General features: G+C 46.9%; 1 protein-coding gene and 1 long non-coding RNA gene across 2 annotated transcripts in view; one reads left to right on the top strand and one right to left on the bottom strand.

The window, feature by feature from the left end:
* The window catches only part of LOC310659319, a 112,738-nt gene that overhangs the window by 64,596 nt on the left and 24,998 nt on the right, over positions 1–23,144 (top strand). The gene's annotated exons all lie outside the window — the stretch shown is intronic.
* CEP41 (centrosomal protein 41) lies at positions 637–18,384 on the bottom strand. Its single transcript, XM_083402345.1, has 11 exons — positions 18,304–18,384; positions 14,644–14,707; positions 13,898–13,945; positions 10,811–10,872; positions 10,049–10,118; positions 9,091–9,235; positions 7,633–7,784; positions 4,170–4,237; positions 2,832–2,946; positions 1,981–2,199; positions 637–841 (listed from the first exon to the last, which is right to left on the bottom strand). Exons 1-11 carry the CDS (start codon positions 18,334–18,336, stop codon positions 696–698), a joined length of 1,122 nt encoding a protein of 373 aa, XP_083258471.1. The 5' UTR covers positions 18,337–18,384; the 3' UTR covers positions 637–695.

The raw sequence follows: 23,144 nt of genomic DNA, 5'->3' as shown, positions 1-23,144 counted from the left end.
CCCAAAGTTATCCTTCAACATTAGGGGAGGGAAATTTCCCTCTGTGCTGCCCACATATTCACAATCATAGCCTGGAACGGCCACAGCAGGAAAAACAGCCGGCCAAGGTTTATGGCTCTGAAAATCCAGGAAGCGGAGGAGTTACGTTCTTTTCCCCTGCTGTTCTTAAGAGTATTTTTGGGACGACGACAAAGAACTCTGGGCAGAAGGCCACAAATTAAACACTCAAATCACCCATTCATCCCCTGGTTGTACCACAAACGTCTAGTTATTAAAACTCAAGCACTTAGAACTAACTTTGCTCACTACTAATTTTGCTCATTTTGCTCCATTTCTGTTCAAAGTCCAGTCACCTTTTTGGATTGCTCTGGTTTACATGTTCTCACGTACCAGCAGTTAGGAAATCCCATTACCTTTAGGGGTGGGGGGAGGCAATGACAAACACCAACCAGAGTCTTAGCCGGGAGGTTTAGATAAGGTTAGCCTGTTTCCTTCCCACCCTGGGCTTCTTTTCCGCTCCAGAGGTCCTTGGCCTGCGGCGTTTCCCCCTCTCCTGTCCCATACCTTGCCCACATTTGCTCCTCTGCCCCTCTCTGTCCCGTGCGCACCACCTTCCTAAAAGCGAAAGACTGGCTGTAGTGATCAAAGGGCCCCAGGAGAGGGGCTCTCTTTTATTGAGTGGGAAAGGACACCGTCTATCTCCAGGGCCTGCTTTGCAGGCTGCTGCTGCTGAGGGAGCGGGTGGAGAGGGCCACCGCTGTGTTGGTGCTGGGCAGGTTCTGGCTGCTCCGCACGGCGGTGGCTTTGGAGTCTCGAGCTGAAGAACCGCGGCTAAGACGGGCTGGAAGAGAGGAAGAAGAACAGGAGGGGGAGTGAGGCAAGCTGCCCTCTGGCTAAGCAACCCAGGCCTACTGCCACCGACAAGGCACAGCTTGGGACACATCCAGGCCTGGGACTTTTCCCCTCTTTTGCCCTGAACCTCTTTGCTCCACTCAATGTTAAAACTTAGGCTGTAAGCTTCTCAGGGCCGGAATCTGTCTTTGGGGGCTTATGTTCATCCTGTAACCTAAATAATAACTTACCTGTGATGATATATATATTGAATTGCTGCATGCGGCAGCTAGACTGGTGACTGGGAGCAGCCACCAAGACCATATAACACCAGTCTTGAAAGACCTACATTGGCTCCCAGTACGTTTCCGAGCACAATTCAAAGTGTTGGTGCTGACCTTGAAAGCCCTAAACGGCCTCGGCCCAGTATACCCGAAGGAGCGTCTCCACCCCCATTGTCCAGCCCGGACACCGAGGTCCAGCTCCGAGGGCTTTCTGGCGGTTCCCTCCCTGTGAGAAGTGAGGTTACAGGGAACCAGGCAGAGGACCTTCTCGGTAGTGGCGCCTGCCCTGTGGAACACCCTCCCAGCAGATGTCAAAGAGAAAAATAACTACCAAACTTTCAGAAGACATCTGAAGGCAGCCGTTTAGGGAAGCTTTTAATGTTTAATAGGTTATTGTATTGGCTGGGGAAACCCAGCCAGATGGGTGGGGTAGAAATTATTATTATTATTATTATTATTATTATTATTATTATTATTATTATTATTATTATGTTGGTTTTAACAGATGTTCTTAGCTTGTATGTTCTACTGACTGCAAGTTTTTTCGAGTGTTTTAAAAAACACCAGAGCAGTAATTCAGAAGTTTTACATTTACCATTCTTTCTGACTGACAGAAATTCAGCAGGTGGGGAGGAAGTGAGTCATTGAAATTAATATGCATTGCTAACCTAGGCCCGTAAATTTCATTTGGTCTATTGTATGACTAGCATTGGAAACAACCCATTATAATGGATTGCTCTGAAGTCATTTCTGCACCAGGGAGAGTAATTTTAGCCCCCCATCTCCCCCCCCCCGGACTTGTCCCATATTTTGCCTGACCAAAGGTGATAACCCCGGCTGTAGGAGACAGACAGCTAAGTCTTACTGGCGGAATCTGTCGGAAGTTGCTCCTCTTCTAGATAGTACTGTATCTTTTGTAGATCCTCTGCTGTAAATCTCCATTTATTCTCAGCGGGCGGGGGGAGGGGCTGCCTGGGAGTGGCTCTTTTCCGGGCGGTCCCAGGCTGGCTGGCCGAGAGGCAAGAGGAAGGGAATGTGCCAGTTACGAGACCTTCAGGGATCTTCTGAGCAACGACTCTGAGACCTGGCAGGCAAGAAAGGAAGAGATTCTGACAACGCAGTCCGGCTCGACACCTTCCGATGTTACTCTGAACGTGCTAAAGGCTGGTTTAGAATGAAGCCTCTGCCTATATCGGCATGGTCCGTTGCACATTTAGCACTGGAAATGGAGGCAGTGCACATATCACTCTCTCTTTGCCCTGCTGGGTGAGGGAATATGGCGGAAAAAAATACAGCTGCCTGTTCATTGAAACACTGAGGAAGCAGGGACGAAATGAGGTTTCTGTGTTCAGGGCTAATGTGCTATGCTCAGCTCTTTTAAAAGAGAAACCCAGATATACGCAAAGTGTGCTTTCTGATTTGCATAACCAGACAGGTCACAAAAGCAGGATTTGGGGCAACTTTGGCATGGGGTTTTGACCTAATTAGCCGAGCCTATTAAACTGGTTTGATCTTTCCAGAAATTTAGCTCTTTAGGCATGTTCGTGTGCAAGCATAGCCACCAGGGCACATCACTGTACTATATGCAATGCACGTCAGTTCTCTAGAGATCACATTGCAAAGTGGCCTCTGTGTGTGAGGGCTGGAGGGGAGGGAGAAGGGATTTGATGCCTGAAACTAGCAGGTAATTAGCAGGGAAATTCCAGGTCTTCCTACCTCCAGAGAGCATGAACAAGTTTTCAAAACCCCTTTCACACATGGTGGTAGCAGCTTGGCTCGCTACTCTCTCGTCGTCGTCGTACAGAATGATGATCTTTCCATGAGCGTTTTTCTGGCGGGTGGAGGTGCTAAGGCTTGTAGAATCAACGGAAGTGGGAAGAGAACAAGATGGTGGCAAAGTCCCGCCCCTGACCCCAGCCTCAAGCGTTTGGGAAGGTCAAAGTAACAGTGCCTGACAGCTCACTCCAATGGCAGATGAGGGGCACCTAGGCTTTGAGAAGTGAGATTTGGACACAAGCGTCAACACTTTCTCTCAAGGGAAACCAAGGTCAGTAGCCTCAACATTCGGTTTCTGTCAAAGACGGGCAAGCAACAGCTCTCGACTCCATCAAAACAAATTAAAACTCAAATTCTGTCTTTGGAAGTGAGCTAAATTAGGTAACATCCCTGGGCATTTTAAATGAGGAGAGATATTCTGTGTCTCCTTTTAGTCCCGGGGGTAAGGAATAGGATTGGGAGGAAAGAAGATGGATAGTTTATTATAAGGTAAAGGGACCCCTGACCGTTAGGTCCAGTCGTGACCGACTCTGGGGTTGCGGCGCTCATCTCGCTTTATTGGCCGAGGGAGCCGGCGTACAGCTTCCGGGTCATGTGGTCAGCATGACTAAGCCGCTTCTGGCGAACCAGAGCAGCGCACGGAAACACCGTTTACCTTCCCACCGGAGTGATAGCTATTTATCTACTTGCAGTGACGTGCTTTCGAACTGCTAGGTTGGCAGGAGCAGGGACTGAGCAACGGGAGCTCACCCCTTCGCGGAGATTTGAACCGTCGACCTTCTGATTGGCAAGTCCTAGGCTCTGTGGTTTAACCCATAGCGCCACCCGCATCTCCTCTCCTTAATGGTGTGAGAGGGTGCATGTCAGGGGATGTTGTGAAGAGGAAGGATCATAGACTGGTAAGTAGGAGGAGGTGGGGGCAGCAAAAGCTCCACATATTGGACGTTGGCTTATGCACCCCAGGCAGGTATCCTGGAGCCCCAATGCTTCATCTCTCTCCACCCTTCAGATCCCTGAAGTTTTCCCCATTTGCTTTGATCCCCATGGGGTTCCAGACCCACATATGCAAAGGAAACATGGATCTGGAAGACATACTGTGGGGAAAGCAGCGAAATATGATGATCAAGTGGATCTGAGCACAGAAGTGAGCTTTCCTCAAAGGGAACGTTAAGGGACTGTGAGCTTCGCTTCCTGTGGAGTCAGGGCTCCTGATCAAGCTGTGCATTGGAAGAAGAAATAGCGGCAGAACACCCAGATGCTTCTTTGCATGAAGGATACGTATTCCAAAATGTTATTCGTATAGGGATTCATGGTTCTGGATAGCGTGGCGATTGGGTAGGAGTAAGCTGCAAAGGGAAGAGAAAAGCAAGCTTAGAACAGAAGAGAGAAACTAAGCAGGCCTGTTCTCATTTTCTACAGCTGAGAAAACACACACACACACAAAATCATATTGGAATCGTGAGCATCCATTTGGAGGTGGGAGGATGGTTCTCTAGCTCTTCAGATAGGACAATGCTGGAGAAAAGAAGCCAGAGCAGAGGCTTAGGGGTCCATCCACTTCCAAGCAAGAGCAGCAGTGCCAGGCGAAGAACCCCAGTGTGAGAAGACACCTTGACCATTTTTGCCTCTTTCAGTTCACTAGCTAAGACAGGGAATAATAATACAGTGGTGCCTCACAAGACGAAAAGAATCCGTTCCGCGAGTCTTTTCGTCTTGCGGTTTTTTCGTCTTGTGAAGCAAGCCCATTAGCGGATTAGCGCTATTAGCGCTATTGACAGTTTAAGGGCTATTAACGGCTATTAAAGGCTTAAGGGATTAGCGGTTTTGCTGCTAAAAGGCTTTTAGCAGCTTAGCGCTTCAGAAAAAGGGGTTTGGGAGCGGAAAAAAACCTCAAAAATTTTCGTCAATTTTCGTCTTGCGAAGCAAGCCCATAGGGAAATTCGTCTTGCGAAGCACCTCTGAAAACAGAAAACCCTTTCGTCTTGCGGGTTTTCCGTCTTGCGAGGCATTCGTCTTGCGGGGCACCACTGTAATAATAATAATAATAATAATAATAATAATAATAATAATAATAATAATAATTTATTTATACCCTACCCATCTGGCTGGGTTTCCCCAGCCACTCTGGGCGGCTACCAACAAAACACTAAAATACAACAACCTATTAAACATTAAAAGCTTCCCTAAACAGGGCTGCCTTCAGATGTCGTCTAAATGCCTGGTAGTTGTTTTTCTCTTTGACATCTGATGGGAGGGCATTCCACAAGGCGGGTGCCACTACCGAGAAGGCCCTCTGCCTGGTTCCCTGTAACTTGGCTTCTTGCAGCAAGGGAACTGCCAGAAGGCCCTCGGAGCTGGACCACAGTGTCCGGGCAGAAAGATGGAGTCGCTCCTTCGGGTATACTGTATCGAGGCCGTTTAGGGCTTTCCAGGTCAGCACCAACACTTTGAATTGTGCTTGGAAAGGGGAAAGGGGAGGGAAAGAGAAAAGGCTGATCACACTATTGAATTTCTTTTTCTTCCTAAAGCTCAGCAGAAGCCCTGTTTTCTTTCTCTCACTGGGACTTAAACTGGGAGGGTGGAACTCCAACATATGTGTGCCAATTGTACAGATCTGCTGCTGAAGCAGATGGGCCAAAATACCTAGAATCATAGAATAGAATCATAGAATCATAGAGTTGGAAGAGACCACAAGGGCCATCGAGTCCAACCCCCTGCCATGCAGGAAACACCATCAGAGCACTCCTGACATATGGTTGTCAAGCCTCTGTTTAAAGACCTCCAAAGAAGGAGACTCCACCACACTCCTTGGCAGCAAATCCCACTGTCAAACAGCTCTTACTGTCAGGAAGTTCTTCCTAATGTTTAGGTGGAATCTTCTTTCTTGTAGTTTGGATCCATTGCTCCGTGTCCGCTTCTCTGGAGCAGCAGAAAACAACCTTTCTCCCTCCTCTATGTGACATCCTTTTATATATTTGAACATGGCTATCATATCACCCCTTAACCTCCTCTTCTCCAGGCTAAACATGCCCAGCTCCCTTAGCCGTTCCTCATAAGGCATCGTTTCCAGGATGCCTTCTCCTACTGAGGGAGGAGGCTAAGCATAGGAGACAGACTTGCAGCTTGGACTGCATTTGTAAACTGCTCCCCCCCCCGCCCTTTCCTGATGTGGTCACCTCTGGTACCAAGGAGTGCGGTAGGACCCCCTGTCTTACAGAGTTGCTTCTAAGCAGGCTCAGTGTCTGCAGATAGCAAACCCCAGAGGAGGAAGCCTGTTACTTGTGGACAACACCAATGACTCAGAATCCCGTGGCATTTTGTTAATCTTCCAACAGCATTTTGTGATTTTAAAAAGACATCTGAAGGCAGCCCTGCTCAAGTAAGTTTTTAGTGTCAGCTGTCTTATTATGTTTTTACTGTTGGGAGCTGCCCAGAGTGGCAGGGCAACTGAATCGGATGGGGAGCATATGAATGAATGAATGAATGAATGTTATCGTTATGCTTTGTGGGCCAGAGTCCACTTTGTCAGGTGCACAAAATTATCACCTAAGCAAGTAGGCGTGGTGACTGCTCTGAGATCTGTGGATATATAAATAAAATAGTGTATTATCACTTTGGTGAGCACTTTAGAGACTGAATTCATGCAGTGGTGATTGGGGAGTCAGTTGCTCATTGCCGTCTCCTGAGCTAGAAAACAGCCTGCAGTTCTTGGAGCTCTTTTTAAGAAGCCAGGTGTCAGGGGACTGCCATTTGAACAGGGGAGGGAGACGGGGGGCCGTTGGGATACAGAGAGCCTCCAAAACTCCTGAGGAGCAGTTCCTCTTCCAGCGGTGGGAAAAGCCACACCTCCAGTGGGGAAGAGAGGGAAGGGGCTCGAGGATGTTGCTGAGAGCCCCAGCGCCTCACCTAGCCAGGCTGGCCAGGAGGAACGCACGCCACTTCCGTCGCCCAGCTTGTGCAGGGGGGTGAAATGCAAGGAGGGGAGGAGGAGGCTTGGGGTGGGGAGAAGCCGGAAGGGGCCACTCCCGGATTCTGCAAGTGACCAAGATGGACATAAGCTTGGTAGATCTGCACTGTAAATAGTTTGCACAATACAGTGCTGCCTCGCAAGACGAAAAGAATCCGTTCTGTGAGTCTCTTCGTCTAGCATTTTTTTCATCTTGCGAAGCAAGCCCATTAGCGGATTAGCAGATTAGCACTATTAGCGGTTTAGCGGCTATTAGCGGCTATTAAAGGCTTAAGGGATTAGCTGCTAAAAGGCTATTAGCAGCTTAGTGCCTTAGATAAAGGGGGTGGGGAGCGGAAAAAACCCCCAGGAATCGCAAGACATTTTTGTCTTGCGAAGCAAGCCCATAGAGAAATTCGTCCTGCGAAGCACCTCCAAAACGGAAAACCCTTTCGTCTAGCGGGTTTTCCGTCTTGCGAGGCATTCGTCTTGCGGGGCACCACTGTAAAACCTGTAAAAGCCAGGTCGGAGTCCTGCCTGGTTACTCACAAGCAACCACCACCACCACCTGACACCAGGGGGAGTCAAAAGGCATCGGCAGACGTAAGTTGGAATACTGGAAGCAGCTCTTGTCTTCAGGGCAAGCTGGACACCTCCACAACCTTCTCTGCAGTTGAGAGGCTGTTTTGTCCATTCTGGTTTTCTCTAAAGGTGATTAGCCTCTGCAAGGGGGGGGGATGTTTATGGTGCACCCCCACGCACGCAACCCTTGGGGGGACGCTCTGGCTGCCTCACCTCCCACTATGTGGCACTGCTCAAACGCATCCCGCTCTCGCACGTCCAGCAGCAGGTAGGGGCAGTCGGGGTAAGGTCTGTCTTTTGCAAAGTTTTCCGTTTTCTTCGGGGCATCTCTCCCCAGGTCCAGCTCACCCACGCCGCTGATGACACTGGGAGAAAGAGGAGCCGTTAACTTCAGGATAAAGGCACAATAAGGACCGCCGTCAGCCTGTCAGGTCAAAATAGTATGTTTCTGTGGTTATCAGTGCCAGGCGGAAGCTGACCAAACGAGCCAGCAACTCAGTGACAGACAGACACTGCCCTCTGAGTTCAGAACAGACAGCAATCCAGCCAGTTTCCTAGGTGATGAATCCTGTAACCCCTTAAGATCACAGGGGGGGGGGGGTTCTGCTCCTGCTGCCGATGACTAAGAGCATCTGAAGATACCCTAACCTACTCTGCAGGGTTCTTGCAAAGATAAAATGGGAGAGCAAAGACATAGAATGATTCCTTGAACTTAATGGGAAAAGGTGAGGTTAAATATAAGGACAGAGACGTGGGTGCGCTGTGGGTTAAACCACAGAGCCTAGGACTTTGCTGATCAGAAGGTCGGTGGTTTGAATCTCCGTGACGGGCTGAGCTCCCATTGCTCAGTCCCTGCTCCTGCCAACCTAGCAGTTTGAAAGCACATCAAAGTGCAAGTAGATAAATAGGTACCACTCCGGCGGGAAGGTAAACGGCGTTTCCATGCGCTGCTCTGGTTCGCCGGAAGCGGCTTAGTCATGCTGGCCACATGACCCAGAAGCTGTACGCCGGCTCCCTCGGCCAGTAAAGCGAGAGCGCCGCAGCCCCAGAGTCGGCCACGACTGGACCTAATGGTCAGGGGTCCCTTTACCTTTAAATATAAGGACAAAAGCCCAGCTAGCCCAGGGGTGGGGAACATCTGGCCCCTGGGCCAAATGTGACCCACTAGGCTTCCCAACTTCGCCCACTGAACACTCCCCAATGCTTGTGAGAAGTTCACAAGCAGGGCATGAAAGCAGTAGCCCTCCTCCTGCTATTTGTCCCCAGCAGCTGGTATGAAGGTATGCTGCTTCTTGAGATTCCATTTAGCTGATGGCTAACGGTCATTGATAGAAAAGGACCCGGGTGCCCAGCTAGGACAAGGAGGGAGGCATCTATGATCACAGTTCTTTGCTTTCCAACTCCTTTCTCGTGGACGCTTGTCTCATCCAACTTTTTGGAAAGGCTATCAAACACGCCAAGAGCCCAATGGACCTGCTTTAGCATTTTAAGCCAAGCTAAGCAATGGTTTGGAATACCATGTGTTGCTTTTGGAGTCTCATCTATTAGTATTAGCGGACTTCATCAAATTGCATCACTGATTTTCCCCCAAACCCATCTTTGCAGGGAGCAAAGGGAATCATGGCAGGTGGAAGGAAGGAAGCCCGAGCACAGAGACAGACTCTTGGATACCTCTGTAGGGTGGAACGATGCGACTCCCCGGCTCCGGTGTTGTTTATGAACAGGATGGGACTGGCTGGTTTGTCACCAGGGCTGCTTTTGCCATTGGTCTCTGCCGCCATGTCAGGGCTGTTATCTGCAGGAGCAGCATCGCCTTCTGAAACAGGGGTGGGGAGAAGGCAGATATTTCACTGAAAAAGAAATTTATCTAAAAGCATTTCTGAATCTCTTACGACCTTTAAATCTCTCAGTGGTGTACAAAATGAGGAAAATAATACAGACAGAAATTTGGTAATAACAGGGTTTAGTCTGAGGAGGCAGGGTAAGTGCAGGGATAAGGCTGGAATTCTGCTGTAGACGATGAGATAGAGGCTATTTCCAAAGCCTCTAGACTGTATGGACAATAAGCTTTCCAGAGACGCAGAAGTGCTCTTCTCCTCTTGTAGCACATGATTATATTTGCATTCATTCGCTCACAGGAAACCAAATTTTCAGGACTTGTCTGTAATGTTTCAAGCGGCACTTGCCAAATCCCAAAGCCTCCTGCTAGGAACAGAACCAGCACTCACTGGACAGTGTTTGTGACATCGCTGATGACAAGACACAATGCCCACCATAGCCACTTCTGGCACGCATCTATCTCTGGGACAATCTTTTAACTTTTAACAAGTGCTTACTTTGTCACATGAGAACCTAAACAGTTCCTTAAATAAGGAAAAAAAAGAGTAAGCAGACCTCTGTGTAGGGAAAGGCCATAGCCCAGCGGCAGAGGACATGCTTTATATAAGCAGCACATCCCAGGTTTGATACTAAAACAGGATCTCAGGTCATAGGTTGGGGGAAACCAAGCAGCCAGCGCCAGACAAAATGGACCACTGGCACAAAGTTACAAGGCAGGACTTTATGCCTACACTTCTACCATTTCCAAGAACCTTAAAAAAAGTAATTTCTTAGAAGCCCCGGACCTTACCATCAAACTTTTGAATTTCCTCACATGGTACTTCTGAGTTTTCTTCAGCTAGGGAAGCAACCTGGGTCACCTGTGGATTGAGGCAAGGACATGATCAAAAGCAGCTCAGTAAAAGGGTCGTTCTGGGACTCAGGAAGCAGCACCAGTCCAGAGCAAGGCCAACCCTAGTGTGAGTTTTCATGGAATCACAGAACTGCAGAGCATGAAGGGACCCTGAGGGTTATATCGCGGCATCTTTATTTCTGCTTCACATATTATAGTTTAATATCAGGGTTGACACCTGACGGGCCCAAGAACCCTTGAATCCTGCTGGGTGTCCAGGATATTAAATGATGGAAGTCTCATTTGCAGAAGTATGGCGAGCTCACAGATATGATCGTCTGTTATACAAGAGCTGGGGTGGGAGCAGGGGACAATAGGAGCTTATGAGAAGCATTCAAACTACAGTGGTACCTCGCAAGACGAATGCCTTGGGAGACGAAAAACTCGCAAGACGAAAGAGTTTTTCATTTTCTGAGTTGCTTCGCAAGACGGATTTCCCTATGGGCTTGCTTTGCAAGACGAAACATCTTGCGCCTTTTTTTTTAACCGCCAATGCATTCCTACGGGAAACCGTTAATACACAGTGGTGCTTCGCAAGACGAAAAAACTGGTAGAACGAAAAAACTCGCAGAACGAATTAATTTTGTCTTGCGAGGCACCACTGTACTGTGAATACAGTGGGACACTTCAGGAAAAATACAGTTTAAGGACAGAACATACCAGCTGGGCAAAAGTAGTCACTTTCAGTCTCTTGAAGAGCTCATCTTTCTTGTATCTGTAATCTGGAAAACAGTGAAGAGGTGTAATCTATGAGAAAACTTTGGCAGCACCATTGCATTAGTTCCACGTATTATACTTGCATTCCGCTCTTCTTCAAAGGAGGTACGAAAACTTATGAACCTTAGAAAAAGGTTACCAGGCATTCCCGTTTCCCAGGGACAGTCCCCAGATTTACAAATCATTCCTGTGACAAAACCCATCTATTTAGTAGGAAGTTGAAAAGTGTCCCCAGATTCATTGAAAAAAATCTGGTAACCTTATCTTAGAACGAAATCTAATCTCACTCCCTACCACCTTGAACGGGATTGTGCAGGGAACAGAGCCCAAACCCCTCAGATCTATCCAACTAAAGATTCACCCAATTCCCAGGCCAATTCCCTCTCTCAAGGGTGGGGAAATCTGTGGCCTGCCATATACATTATCGGACCCCCTTCATATCCCTGATCACTAGCCATGCTGGCTGGGTCTGGTGGGAGTTGCATGCCATCATCACCATCTGGAGGGTGACAGCTTCCTCAGCCCTGCACTATCTACTGCTGCCTTCACAGAGGGTTGGAGGTGGGATCCAAAAGGTCACCTAAGATAAGACCTCCTTCTAACCAAAGAAAGCCCTTTCTCAAATCAGCAGCACCAATTACTTCATGCAACCGAGCCCACACTGAGCTAACAAGCAGAGGACTGAGCACACTGAAGCACAAGCCGACATACAACTCTGAATGACGCGAGAAAGCAAGACAAGGGTCACAACCACTCCATGGATATTCATCAGGTCACCATATACAAGATGCTGCTAAACTGAGCATGACTGAACTTTGCTTTTTAGCTACCAACACCTTAAATGAAACAATCTTAGCACCACCTGCCATGGAGTAAATATTTATTTATTATTTTCCCTGCCAGGCCTGGTCCAGGGGCATTATAAAAATGATGGATATGGATATCCAACAATTTGCTGTCCTTAAGAAGAGGAGTTTGGATTTGCTATCCCACTTTATCACTACCCGAAGGAGTCTCAAAGCGGCTAACATTCTCCTCTCCCTTCCTCCCCCACAACAAACACTCTGTTTGTTGCATGTGGAGGAGCAGGGAAGCGAACCCGGTTCCCCAGATTACGAGTCCACCGCTCTTAACCACTACACCACACTGGCTCTCCTTAAGGGAAGACAAGAAAATCTACAGCTCCCATCAGCACCAGCCAGTAGGGAGCTGTGGCCCAAAGCAGTTAGGGGCATCAGATAGAAGAGAAAATTAACAGAGCCACTTTGTCCCACAAAATCAGCATAACATACCTGGAGCTAATTCAGAAGGTCCCTTTAAGGTTCCAGACATCTTGAAGCAAAGATTCAGAGACAACCAAAGTACGACTGTTCAGAAGAGTCTAGAACTCCTCAGGAGCAGCAAAACAAGATTTACAATGAGAAGAAAACTAGGTGGTTTGTTTCTCACCCGTGTCCACTAGATAGGCAAATGAGGACTACACCTGCTGGCTTCTCAGTTTTGATTTTCTAGCCTCGCAGCTCTTTTTCTCAAGTTACAGAAGAGACAGAGGCAACACTGTACCAGGCATTTAAGCCTGTGTCCAACTGGTGTCGTCTATCCATGAGAAATCAAAGATGGTTAGCAAATTATCTGAACCACACAAGGTGCTATTCACCACTGGCCCAGTGAGAGGGTACCTGCATCTAAGCTTCTTGAAGTGGGATTTATAGAGAAAAAAAGAGTCTGACACAAAAGAGGCAATCGGGATTGCACAACAGGGAGTGCAGAGGAAGAAAGGGACAGAAACACAACAAGTTTTGTAGCCGTGATACAACGAGACCGCTGCTAAGATTTCAGTACTCAAAAGCAATCTCTGAACAAAAGAATGTTGTGGAACAAAGTAACTTCATTTCTAGTTGACCAAAGCAATTGCAACTAAAAAAAAGGAGTGCAGAGTGAGGAAAAGCCAAAACAGTTTTGTTTTTGAAAAATACACCTGAAATCCCTTTGTATTCTAAGTATGTAATGTGACTTGCTACTTGAACTGTACAAAGCTTAAAAAGGCAGTTCTCAGAATTAATTAAGCTGACAATCTTAGCATTCGTTTTGGAAAGCTTCCAGTCCCCATTTTAGCACAATGATGTTCTGAAAATGCACGCGGTGACATAGGCACACTTTGGTGAAGATTAATCCCTGAACGTGACTTTCCCTGAACAGAGATGCTTTGAATTTGGGTTGCGGGAGATCTCAGAATCATAGAATTGTAGAGTTGTAAGGGACCCTTAAAAGCAGAGACATCACCTTGCCAACAAAGGCCTGTATAGTTATAGCTATGGTTTTTCCAGTAGTGATGTATGGAAGTGAGAGCTGGACCGTAAAGAAGGCTGATCGCCGAAGAATGGATGCTTTTGAATTCTGGTGGTGGTGGAGACTCTTGAGAGTCCCATGGACTGCAAGAAGATCAAACCTCTCCATTCTGAAGGAAATCAGCCCTGAGTGCTCACTGGAAGGACAGATCCTGAAGCTGAGGCTCCAAGACTTTGGCCACCTCATGAGAAGAGAAGACTCCCTGGAAAAGACCCTGATGTTGGGAAAGATGGAGGGCCCAAGGAGAAGGGGACGACAGAGGACGAGATGGTGGACCAGTGTTCTCGAAGCTACCAGCATAAGTTTGACCAAACTGCGGGAGGCAGTGGAAGACAGGAGGGCCTGGTGTGCTCTGGTCCAGGGGGTCACGAAGAGTTGGACACGACTAAACGACTAAACACCACCAACAAGGGACCCTGAGGGTCATCTAACCCAACTCCCTGCAATGTAGGAATCTCAGCCAGATCATACATGACAGCAATTGCAAAGATGCCAACAACGCGTTAATTCCAGGACCCCTGCCCCCTGCTTGGGTGGGAACAATCCCAAGTCACATGGCAGAGCCTCAAAGTGCTAAACCCACTACAACAAGTTATCCTGCATTGCCCCCCCCCAAGCTCGATCTGTGGGTCTGAGTGAGTGGATTACAGGAGTCTAAGTGGTGGTTGTGATGTTACTCACTTCTTTTGATCTCTTCCAGTTTTTCAGTGTATTTGGTCATACTGCTACCTACAAGAGAACATACACCCAATGATGCATCCTTTCCCACCGAAGATGTGCGATTAATTCATTCTACAGCAATAGAAATGTTGGGGAAATGTTGGGAGAAATCTTAACTGTTACCAAGGCCTCACCTCACCTGTTTATTCTAAGTTAATCCTATGCTCATAATCCTTAATGTGGATTAGTAGGGCTGGAAAATCATAGGCATCCAAAAATAGTTAATGCTAGGTCTGTGAGGCTTGAAATATGTATTTTATTTATTGCATTTTAGTCCTGCTCTTCTTCCAAAGAGCTCAGGGTGGCAAACGTGTTTTCACCTGTCCCATCTGACTCTTGCAACAATCCTTTTAAATAAGTAGGGCTGAAATGAAATAAAGAACCGACTTTTCTAATACTTCCACTCCTGATTGCCCCATGGCAATTCTTATTCATCATAGGTGACCAAATACTTATGTTTACAAGCCTTCTCTAACACGATTATCAAATGTGCTGACTTTCTAATAGCTTGTACTAAGTTTACTCTGAGATCTAAGTCACAAAAGCACATTGTTACCTCATGATCTGACATCACAGCCCACAACCCTTGAAAGGTAACAACCTCCAGGATATAGGGGGAAAATTCCACAGATTGGACGTAGCAAGGTTTCTGTCTCACTTTTCTCTGATTAATACATTTCTATCCAAGCAGAGAGATGTTCACTTACCTGTGTCAAGGCGAGTTTTTACATGCTGGTATTTAGGATTCTGTGGGATCCTTTTGGTCAAAAACTGTTGTGTTTTTGAAAGAAAAAAAGGAAAGAGAGAAACCTTCAGTATACACAACAGGTATCCCAAGTACGGAGTGAAGAACTGGAATGCCAGATGAGATGTGCACATAATTGTTGAAACAAGAGTGCAGAAAGAAAATTTGGGCAGTAGTGGTCCTAAACCCAAGAGCCAATATACTAAGATATGCAAAGAGGCAAATGGCATAAGACCACATTTTATCACAACACAAACTTTATTTCTTCCTCCAGCCTCTACCAACGCTACACATTTATTACCCCTACTCTAACAGCTTTACTTCCATTTCATTCGCTGAGTTTAACCAAGGGGATCCCTTTTATTTATTTACAGTGGTACCTTGGGTTACATACACTTCAGGTTACAGACACTTCAGGTTACAGACTCCGCTAACCCAGAAAAAGTACCTCGGGTTAAGAACTTTGCTTCAGGATGAGAACAGAAATTGTGCTCCGGTGGCGCGGTGGCAGCAGGAGGCCCCATTAGCTAAAGTGGTGATTCAGGTTAAGAACAGTTTCAGGTTAAGAATAGACCTCCAGAACGGATTAAGTACTTAACCCGAGGTACCACTGTACTAAATATGCCATCCATCCTTACTATATTAAGCTGGTCCTTTCTCCTCCCCTTGGTCTGGGAGAAAGGAAAAACAAGTCTTATTATTGTAGGCCCACTCCACAATGTCCATGCGCCATGCAGGACTACAGGTCACAGTGATCCAATGTGACCCCCGAGACTCCCAGTGCGCCTCAGGGAAATTAGGATGAGGAGATGATCTAACAACCCAGCTGTCCTGTTGCTTCCAGTAATGCCAGACTGACACAGGGTAGTGGTTTTAACAGGCCCTCAGGTACAGCAGGGCCTTGTCTTCATGCTGTGCACTGGGGAGTTAGAAAGTCTACTTGCTTGAAGACCGCTGATCCTGGCTAGGTGGTGTTCAAACTACCACTCAGTCAGAGCAGCACTGGAAGGACCAGAGTGGCTGAGTTATTTGATCTCCTGGTTCCAAATGGACTCACGGCCTGCTAGGGAAAATAGATATCAGCACAGAACTGTAGACTGCCAGACAGCACACAGATATTGTGGCTTGAGCTCAGGCAATTACATGCCCTGGAAATGATTCTCTTCCGTTTGATTCCTATCAACTTTCAGCAAAAGTGTAGGGCTGAAAAAATAACCCAGATTCCTAGGAGCTAGCATAAAAGTTATTGGTTGCCTGTACAAAGAGGCACCCAGTAGCTTTGCAGCCTTGTTCACTTGTCCAACTGGCAATGCTGCATTATATACAACTGCCTCAAAGGTCCATTCACACGATCCTGTTAAAATGGCAATTATTGAATCAAATAAATTGTTTTAAACTACTCTCTCTCCTCCTCACAATGAGGAGGGTTGGCAAAGTATTTGTGTCATTGCTTCTCTCTTTCATGCACACACACACCACACCATATCACCACAGGTTCCTACCCAAAACTCTGCAGCAGCACAGAGAAGCAAGAATTCTGATATACATTCACAACAGAGTTTTCCCCAGGCCTGCTTGGAGCTACTAGAGATTGAACCAGTGATATTCTGCATTCAAAGCATCATGTGCTCCACCAACGAGCTGCAGCCTCCCTTCTGAACAGAGTGTCACAACCAATCATTAATTTAGTTATGTCCGACAACATAACGAATGAAAGCAGTTGTTTGGGTAGAACAATATTTCAGCAGGACTTTGCCACCAGCCCACTGCCATCTCAGTCCTGACCCTCCAAAGTCACTGCAGAGTCCGGGAACCTGTGGCTTTCTCCCATCAGCCCCAGCCAGTCTGGCCAATCAGTGGCCAGGGATGGAGGGAGCAACATCTGGAGGGCCACAGGTTTCCCACCCAGAGTCACATGTCACTCATAAAGCAATTTCAACATCCGTCCATTAAATCACCAATATGAGGTGGAGAGAGCGCTCATTACAGAAACCATGCAGGGCAAAGGGAAAGCCAAGACAAGAGCTCAGTTAAAAGGATGCAGCAATCATGTACTATGCGCTATGACTACCTACCCACCAACATGGTCAACCTAGTAAGCCTCCATCAATCACAGTGAGTTACAAGTATGATGTTTCTAGCCAGAGAAAATGACAGAGAAAATTCTTCCCCAGATCCTCGGCTGGAACTCAAATCCAGTCTCCCATATCCCACTGGCTCTCACATTCAGTTGGCATCACCAGAGTAACAGCAGGAAATTTAAACAGTACAACGATTTGGTACCTGCCTTCCACATCAGCGGAAGCAGGAAGCATCAATATGAGAAAGCCAGAGCTTTCTTTCCGAAACCTGTTTTTTAAAAAGTCAGAATGAGGGTGGCAGCAGCAGCAGCTCTGAATGTGCACCTCAGGCACCTCAGACAAGATATTACAGCAGCCCTGCTGGATACAACAGGTCTAGCATCCTCCTTCCTGTACCTGCCAATAGGATGCTTCTGAGAAGCTCACAAGTTTGTCTCCTAGCAACTGCTCCTGGAAGGTATACTGCTCCTGACTGTGGAAGTTCCATGCAGCCAGAGTGGCTAATGGCTACAAGAAGACCTCTCCCCTTCCACAAATGTCTCTAGTCCCCTTTGGGAAGCCTGGGTTGAGGGAAAGAACACCCCACCCCCCAAAAAAAAACCATTTTTATTTTATCTTAGGTATTAAATTCGTATACCACTTTTCATCCGAAGCACGAAGGCGGATTCACAGCATAAAAACACAACATAGAAACACAGAACAAAAAGGCGAACAGGACAATAATAGCCCACCTCCCGCAATGAAAGAGTCTATGGTAGGGGCTCCCTAGGGACTCAAAGCCAGGGCTTATTGGGAACCCTCAATAAAGAAAGAGTGAGGAAATATTTGCCCCACCCCTTGCCCCCAAAAATGTGTGTGGGGGGAGAGCAGCCTCTTTGAGGAGCCCCCCCCCCAAATTACAAAATCCAAGATCGGCAGGTGACATTAATATGTGTGTGAGAGAGAGAGAGAGAAAGAGAAAGAAAGGCTATTCTTCTTTTTCTTATGCAGGTCCAGTGTTGCTTGAGATATTATTATTATTAATAATAATAATAATAATTTTTTATTTATACCCTGCCCTCCCCAGCCAAGGCCGGGCTCAGGGCAGCCAACAAGTAACAATTAAAACAAGTCGAATGAATACAACCTAAAAACAAGATTAAAATACATCATCATCATTATTATTTTTAGTAGGTTGGTATTATAACGTTTATTAAATTAATGCTATGGGTTAATAGAAACAACAAAGAATTAAAATGCAAGCTAGGTAAAAACCCAACTAAAACCCATCATTAAAACACAGAGGGGACCCCGCCTAAAATGAGGACCACAATCCCCCCCCCCCAAAAAAGAGGGATAAGGTGCTGTTTGAGGGAGAGGCCCCCACAAAGGAGGGAGAAAAGGCGCCATAGCTGGGATATTGGGGGGTGTCGTCGGTGGGGGACCCCAAAAACGAAGGGCGACCCCCCCCATACACAACACCCCGTTTTGGCTTCGTGAGGGGGGGTAAGCAGAGGGGCGCCGGGGTCTCCCGGGGCTCCCCGCAGGGGCCGAGCCCTCACCTCCGGGTCCCCGATGCGCCTCCTCGCCGACATCCTGCCCAACTGTCAGCGTCGCCTTCCCACCGCCCCGCCCCCTCCCCCGGCGCCCGCCCCCGCGCCCCCCTCGACCAATCCCCGCCTCTCCGGCCGGCGTGCCGACGCCCCGATTGGCCCGCCTCTCGCCGCGCAGAGAGCCAATCAGCGCTCTCCCGCGCGCTCTCCCTCGTAAAATCCTTTGTGAGGGGTTTTCGGCGTGCCTTTAAAGTCCCGGCGCGGAGGCGAGGAGGCGCCGCGCGTGCGCACCGTAAAAAAAAGAGGCGTCTGTGGTTACCGCGGCAACGCCAGGACGCCTCCGCGTGAGGTGCGATTGTGACGTCATGCGCCTGCCGCTGGTGTCCTTCCGCCGGAGGCTCTTAGATGAAAGAAGAGGGTCCTTTAGAAAAGTAGTGCCGGGGGATTTTGGGAGGCGGCCGGGCGAGGGGGGCTTCTGGCGCCTTGTGTCCGGCCGTGGGCTTCCAGCTGGGCTACTGGGTTGCATCTGCCAGGATGTTAATCTACATAGATTTCTGGAGATATAACAAATGAGATCTGTTGCACCATCAATATGTAACGTGTCAGTTTTATCATTTGTGTACTGTATTTATTACATTTATATACCAAGGCACCCAAGGTTAGTTACAATTTTAAGTTACTGTATGGTGAGATAAGGCCAAAATAAATTAAGATAATTAAAGGACAGAATATAGTGAAAGATGGAAAGGATTTGCTGAGATAATTAATAATGTTGCCGGAAAAATCCGAGGGCTCCCTTGGACAAAAAGTAAAGACACCAACCAGAGTAAATTGGAGCAAATCAGCAGCCTGTAGGCTTGGCCTTTATTGAACTGTTGCAACAGGGTGTTCCCCTCACTCGCAGGAGAGAGGAAAGACACAGAAAATGGTGTGCAAGACCTTATAAAATTCCCCTCCTCTAGGTCAAGCCCACCCCCAGAAACATCATGCATACATTACAGAAAGGAGGGGTTGAGGGAGGAGTTGTGGAGGTAACCTGAGTGTCTTGTCACCTGGCTGGTTCCTCCTTTCCCCCTCCCCATGAGTACTTTCCAGGTGACAAAGGGGAGCTTGCAGTTTCCTGCCCCCTGAGGGGAAATCCAATCACTGTTCTTTTGTTATAGTCCAGGTTGAATCCACTCGTGTATGCAGGGTTGATGGTCTTCTGTCTGAGACCATCAGGGTTGGCATAGCAACTGGGCAGGGCTCCTGTGGATGTGCTGGTATGGTGAAGGGATTATGGCGCCCTGTATCAAACCTTCCCCATTTTGTAGTCCTTCCTTCATGGAGTAAAATAAAAGTGGAACAGTGCAAATCTGATGTATGGTTGATTTTCTATGAATTTATAACAGAAGTGTAGCGTATGTAGTGTGTGAGTGTGAGTGTGTGTGAAGTCTGTACAAACTGAATGATGGGGGGGGGGTTTCCTGCTACAATAATTAGGATACAAAAGAGGGAGGTGTGAGGAGGTCAAGGAAATAAGTTAACGAAGATAAGAATATGGAATTATTGGATTTGTTTTTAAATTTATTCTTTTGTTTTTGTTTTTGATGTTGGTGTATTGTATTCTCTTTTTTATCTTTTTATTATTGATTTGTATTGTTAATTCTGCTCTTTCGCTTTTCTTGTTTTTCTTTCTTTCTTTTCTCTTGTAACTTTAAATTTTCAATAAATATTATTTAAAATAAAATAAAATACAATTTTAAGTTACTGAAACAAATAGATTGTATAAAATATGGGCACCACAGCTTTTGCCTTCCATCAGGGCGTGCAGGTCTTAAGTCACTTCAGGGGTGGTGGGATACAGGCTGCCTTATCAGCAATCTCAGGCTGTTGATGAAAACATGTATGTTTTTCTTGATGTTACCGGAAAAATCCGAGGGCTCCCTTGGACAAAAAGTAAAGACACCAACCAGAGTAAATTGGAGCAAATCAGCAGCCTGTAGGCTTGGCCTTTCTTGTACTGTTGCAGCAGGGTGTTCCCCTCACTCGCAGGAGAGAGGAAAGACCCAGAACAATGGTGTGCAAGACCTTATAAAAACTTTTGAAATTCCCCTCCTCTAGGTCAAGCCCACCCCCAGAAACATCATGCATACATTACAGAAAGGAGGGGTTGAGGGAGGAGTTGTGGTGGTAACCTGAGTGTCCTGTCACCTGGCTGGTTCCCCTCTTTCCCCCCTCCCATGAGTCATTTTCTGAAGACAAAAGGTAGTCGCTGTTTCCTGCCCCCTGAGGGGAAATCCAATCACTGTTCTTTTGTTATAGTCCGTGTTGAATCCACTCGTGTATGCAGTCTGTTGTGTAGTTGATGGTCTTCTGTCTGAGACCATCAGGGTTGGCATAGCAACTGGGCAGGGCTCCTGTGGATGTGCTGCTATGCGCAAGGGATTATGGTGGCCTGTATCAAACCTTCCCCATTTTGTAGTCTTGATCTAGAGGATGGGAGTAAAATAAAAGTGGAACAGTGCAAATCCGATGTATGGTTGATTATCTATGAATTTATAACAGAAGTGTAGCGTATGTAGAGTGTGAGTGTGTGTGAAGTTTGTACAAACTGAATGATGGGGGGGGGGTGTTTCCTGCTACATTGACATAGGTATCCTGGGTTCTGCCTTCCCTCAGGTCACAGAGGTCTTACGTATCCCCAGGGAAGGTGCCGCACTGGAGAATTCTGGGTCCTTTTTAATGGTAAATTTCGATACAAAGCCAAATCCTGAAACCAGAGGGAGGTTCTTCTGCTACCTTTGAAGGTGACCTGGAAACTGCAACTAATCCAGAATGCGGCAGCTAGACTGGGGACTGGGAGCTGTTGTAAATAAAAATATGCCTTTTTCCCTAATGGGGTACCCAAGAGCCCATATAGAGTCCTTACATAGGTTCCCTATTGGTAGGAGAAGATAACAGAGGCCAACCAGAGAATATTGAGAAGCAAAGCAACTAGTTAGCCTGATCTTTACTGAATTGTTGCAACAGGGAGCTCCCCTCACACGCAGGAGAGGAAGAGGACCCCCAAAAATGCTGTGCAAGGGCTTATAAAGAGTTTTGAAATTCCCATCCTCTAGATCAAGACCACCCCCAGAAATATTATGCATACATCACAGAAGGGGTGTAACCTAAGACCACCCCTCAGATACATCCCACCTACATCAGAGAAATTTAAATGTTGTTTTTCTCCTGTCACAGTTTATCTCCTGTCTGGCAAGTTACTTGATTGGATTTCCTGGGGAGCCTGGCCAGTCTTTTGTAGTGGTAAAATACTTATTTCCTGGGCCAGGTCACAGGCTCACACCTTATTCATATCTTAAATGTGTCCTTAAGACAGGATTTGTGAGGAAAGAGACAATGGGGAGACTTTTCCAGTTTGACCTTGCAAACTGACCTTGCAAAATTTGGCCAGTTTGGGAATCAAAATGGTTCCAGGTTGGTCTTCCTGTGTTGATCTATGTATGTGCGGTTATAAACATTGGCATATATCTAAGACCATAAAATTCCTATCACAGAGCGGACACCGAGACCATATAACACTGGTCTTGAAAGACCTACATTGGCTCCCAGTACGTTTCCGAGCACAATTCAAAGTGTTGGCGCTGACCTTGAAAGCCCTAAACGGCCTCAGCCAAGTATACCCAAAGGAGCATCTCCACCCCCATCATTCTGCCCGGACACTGAGGTCCAGCTCCGAGGGCCTTCTGGCGGTTCCCTCCCTGCGAGAAGCCAAGTTACAGGGAACCAGGCAGAGGGCCTTCTCGGTAGTGGCACCCGCCCTGTGGAACGCCCTCCCACCAGATGTCAAAGAGATAAACAACTACCTGACATTCAGAAGACATCTTAAGGCAGCCCTGTTTAGCAAACTTTTTAATGTATGACATATTAGTGTATTTTTGGTCTTTGTGGAAGCCGCCCAGAGTGGCTGGGGAAACCCAGCCAGATGAGCAGGGTACAAATAATAAATTATAAATTATTATTATTATTATTATTATTATTATTATTATTATTATTATTATTATTATCTGCCTCAAACTTGGTCAAACTACAACATTAGTAGCTCCCCCCAAGCTGTGAACATTCACTGATACCATTCTAAAGGATCGGGACCCCTTTTAATTGAGACAGAAGCCTTTTCAATGTTTTATATTTGCTGTTAGCCACCCTGAGCCCGGTTTTTAAACTGGGAAGGGCGGGGTATAAATAAATTATTATTATTATTATTATTATTGGAAATACTACCCTCCCAGCTCGAGGGCCGCATTCCCCTCTGTGACAGCTTCTAGGGGCCACATGCGAGTGGTTCTGTTGCTCTCCTATTATGAAATTGCTTCTGTAGCGCTTATTTGAAAGGCATCCCTATTTCTTTGATGGAAGCGGCTTTGAGCGTGATTTTTGTGTGTGTCGAAAAGGAGCATGCAAACAAAATATATGCATATTATTATTATTATTTAATAAATGAATAAATTTATTGTTTACTAAGGGGGGCAGAGAAGCTAATGCACATAAACCTTTGGTTCTGAAAGGTTGTGGCCGGAGAGCAGGGCCGTGTGTCAGGTAGATTCAAGGACAATCACTACAGTATCAAAATATATTTATATTTGCAGCATATGGATAGATAGCTTTTTAAAAATGAGAGCAAGAGCAAAAAGCAATTTGTTGTTGTTAGTTGTTTAGTCGTGTCAGCCTCTTCGTGACCCCCTGGACCAGAGCACACCAGGCACTTCTGTCTTCCACTGCCTCCCGCAGTTTGGTCAGACTCATGTTTGTAGCTTCGAAGACACTGTCCCACCATATTGTCCTCTGTCGTCCCCTTCTCCTTGTGC

This window comes from Podarcis tiliguerta, assembly GCF_965153285.1.
Source record: "Podarcis tiliguerta genome assembly, chromosome: 10".
In the NCBI taxonomy this organism is placed as follows: Eukaryota; Metazoa; Chordata; class Lepidosauria; order Squamata; family Lacertidae; genus Podarcis; species Podarcis tiliguerta.
This window is presented reverse-complemented; position numbering and strand designations above follow the sequence as displayed.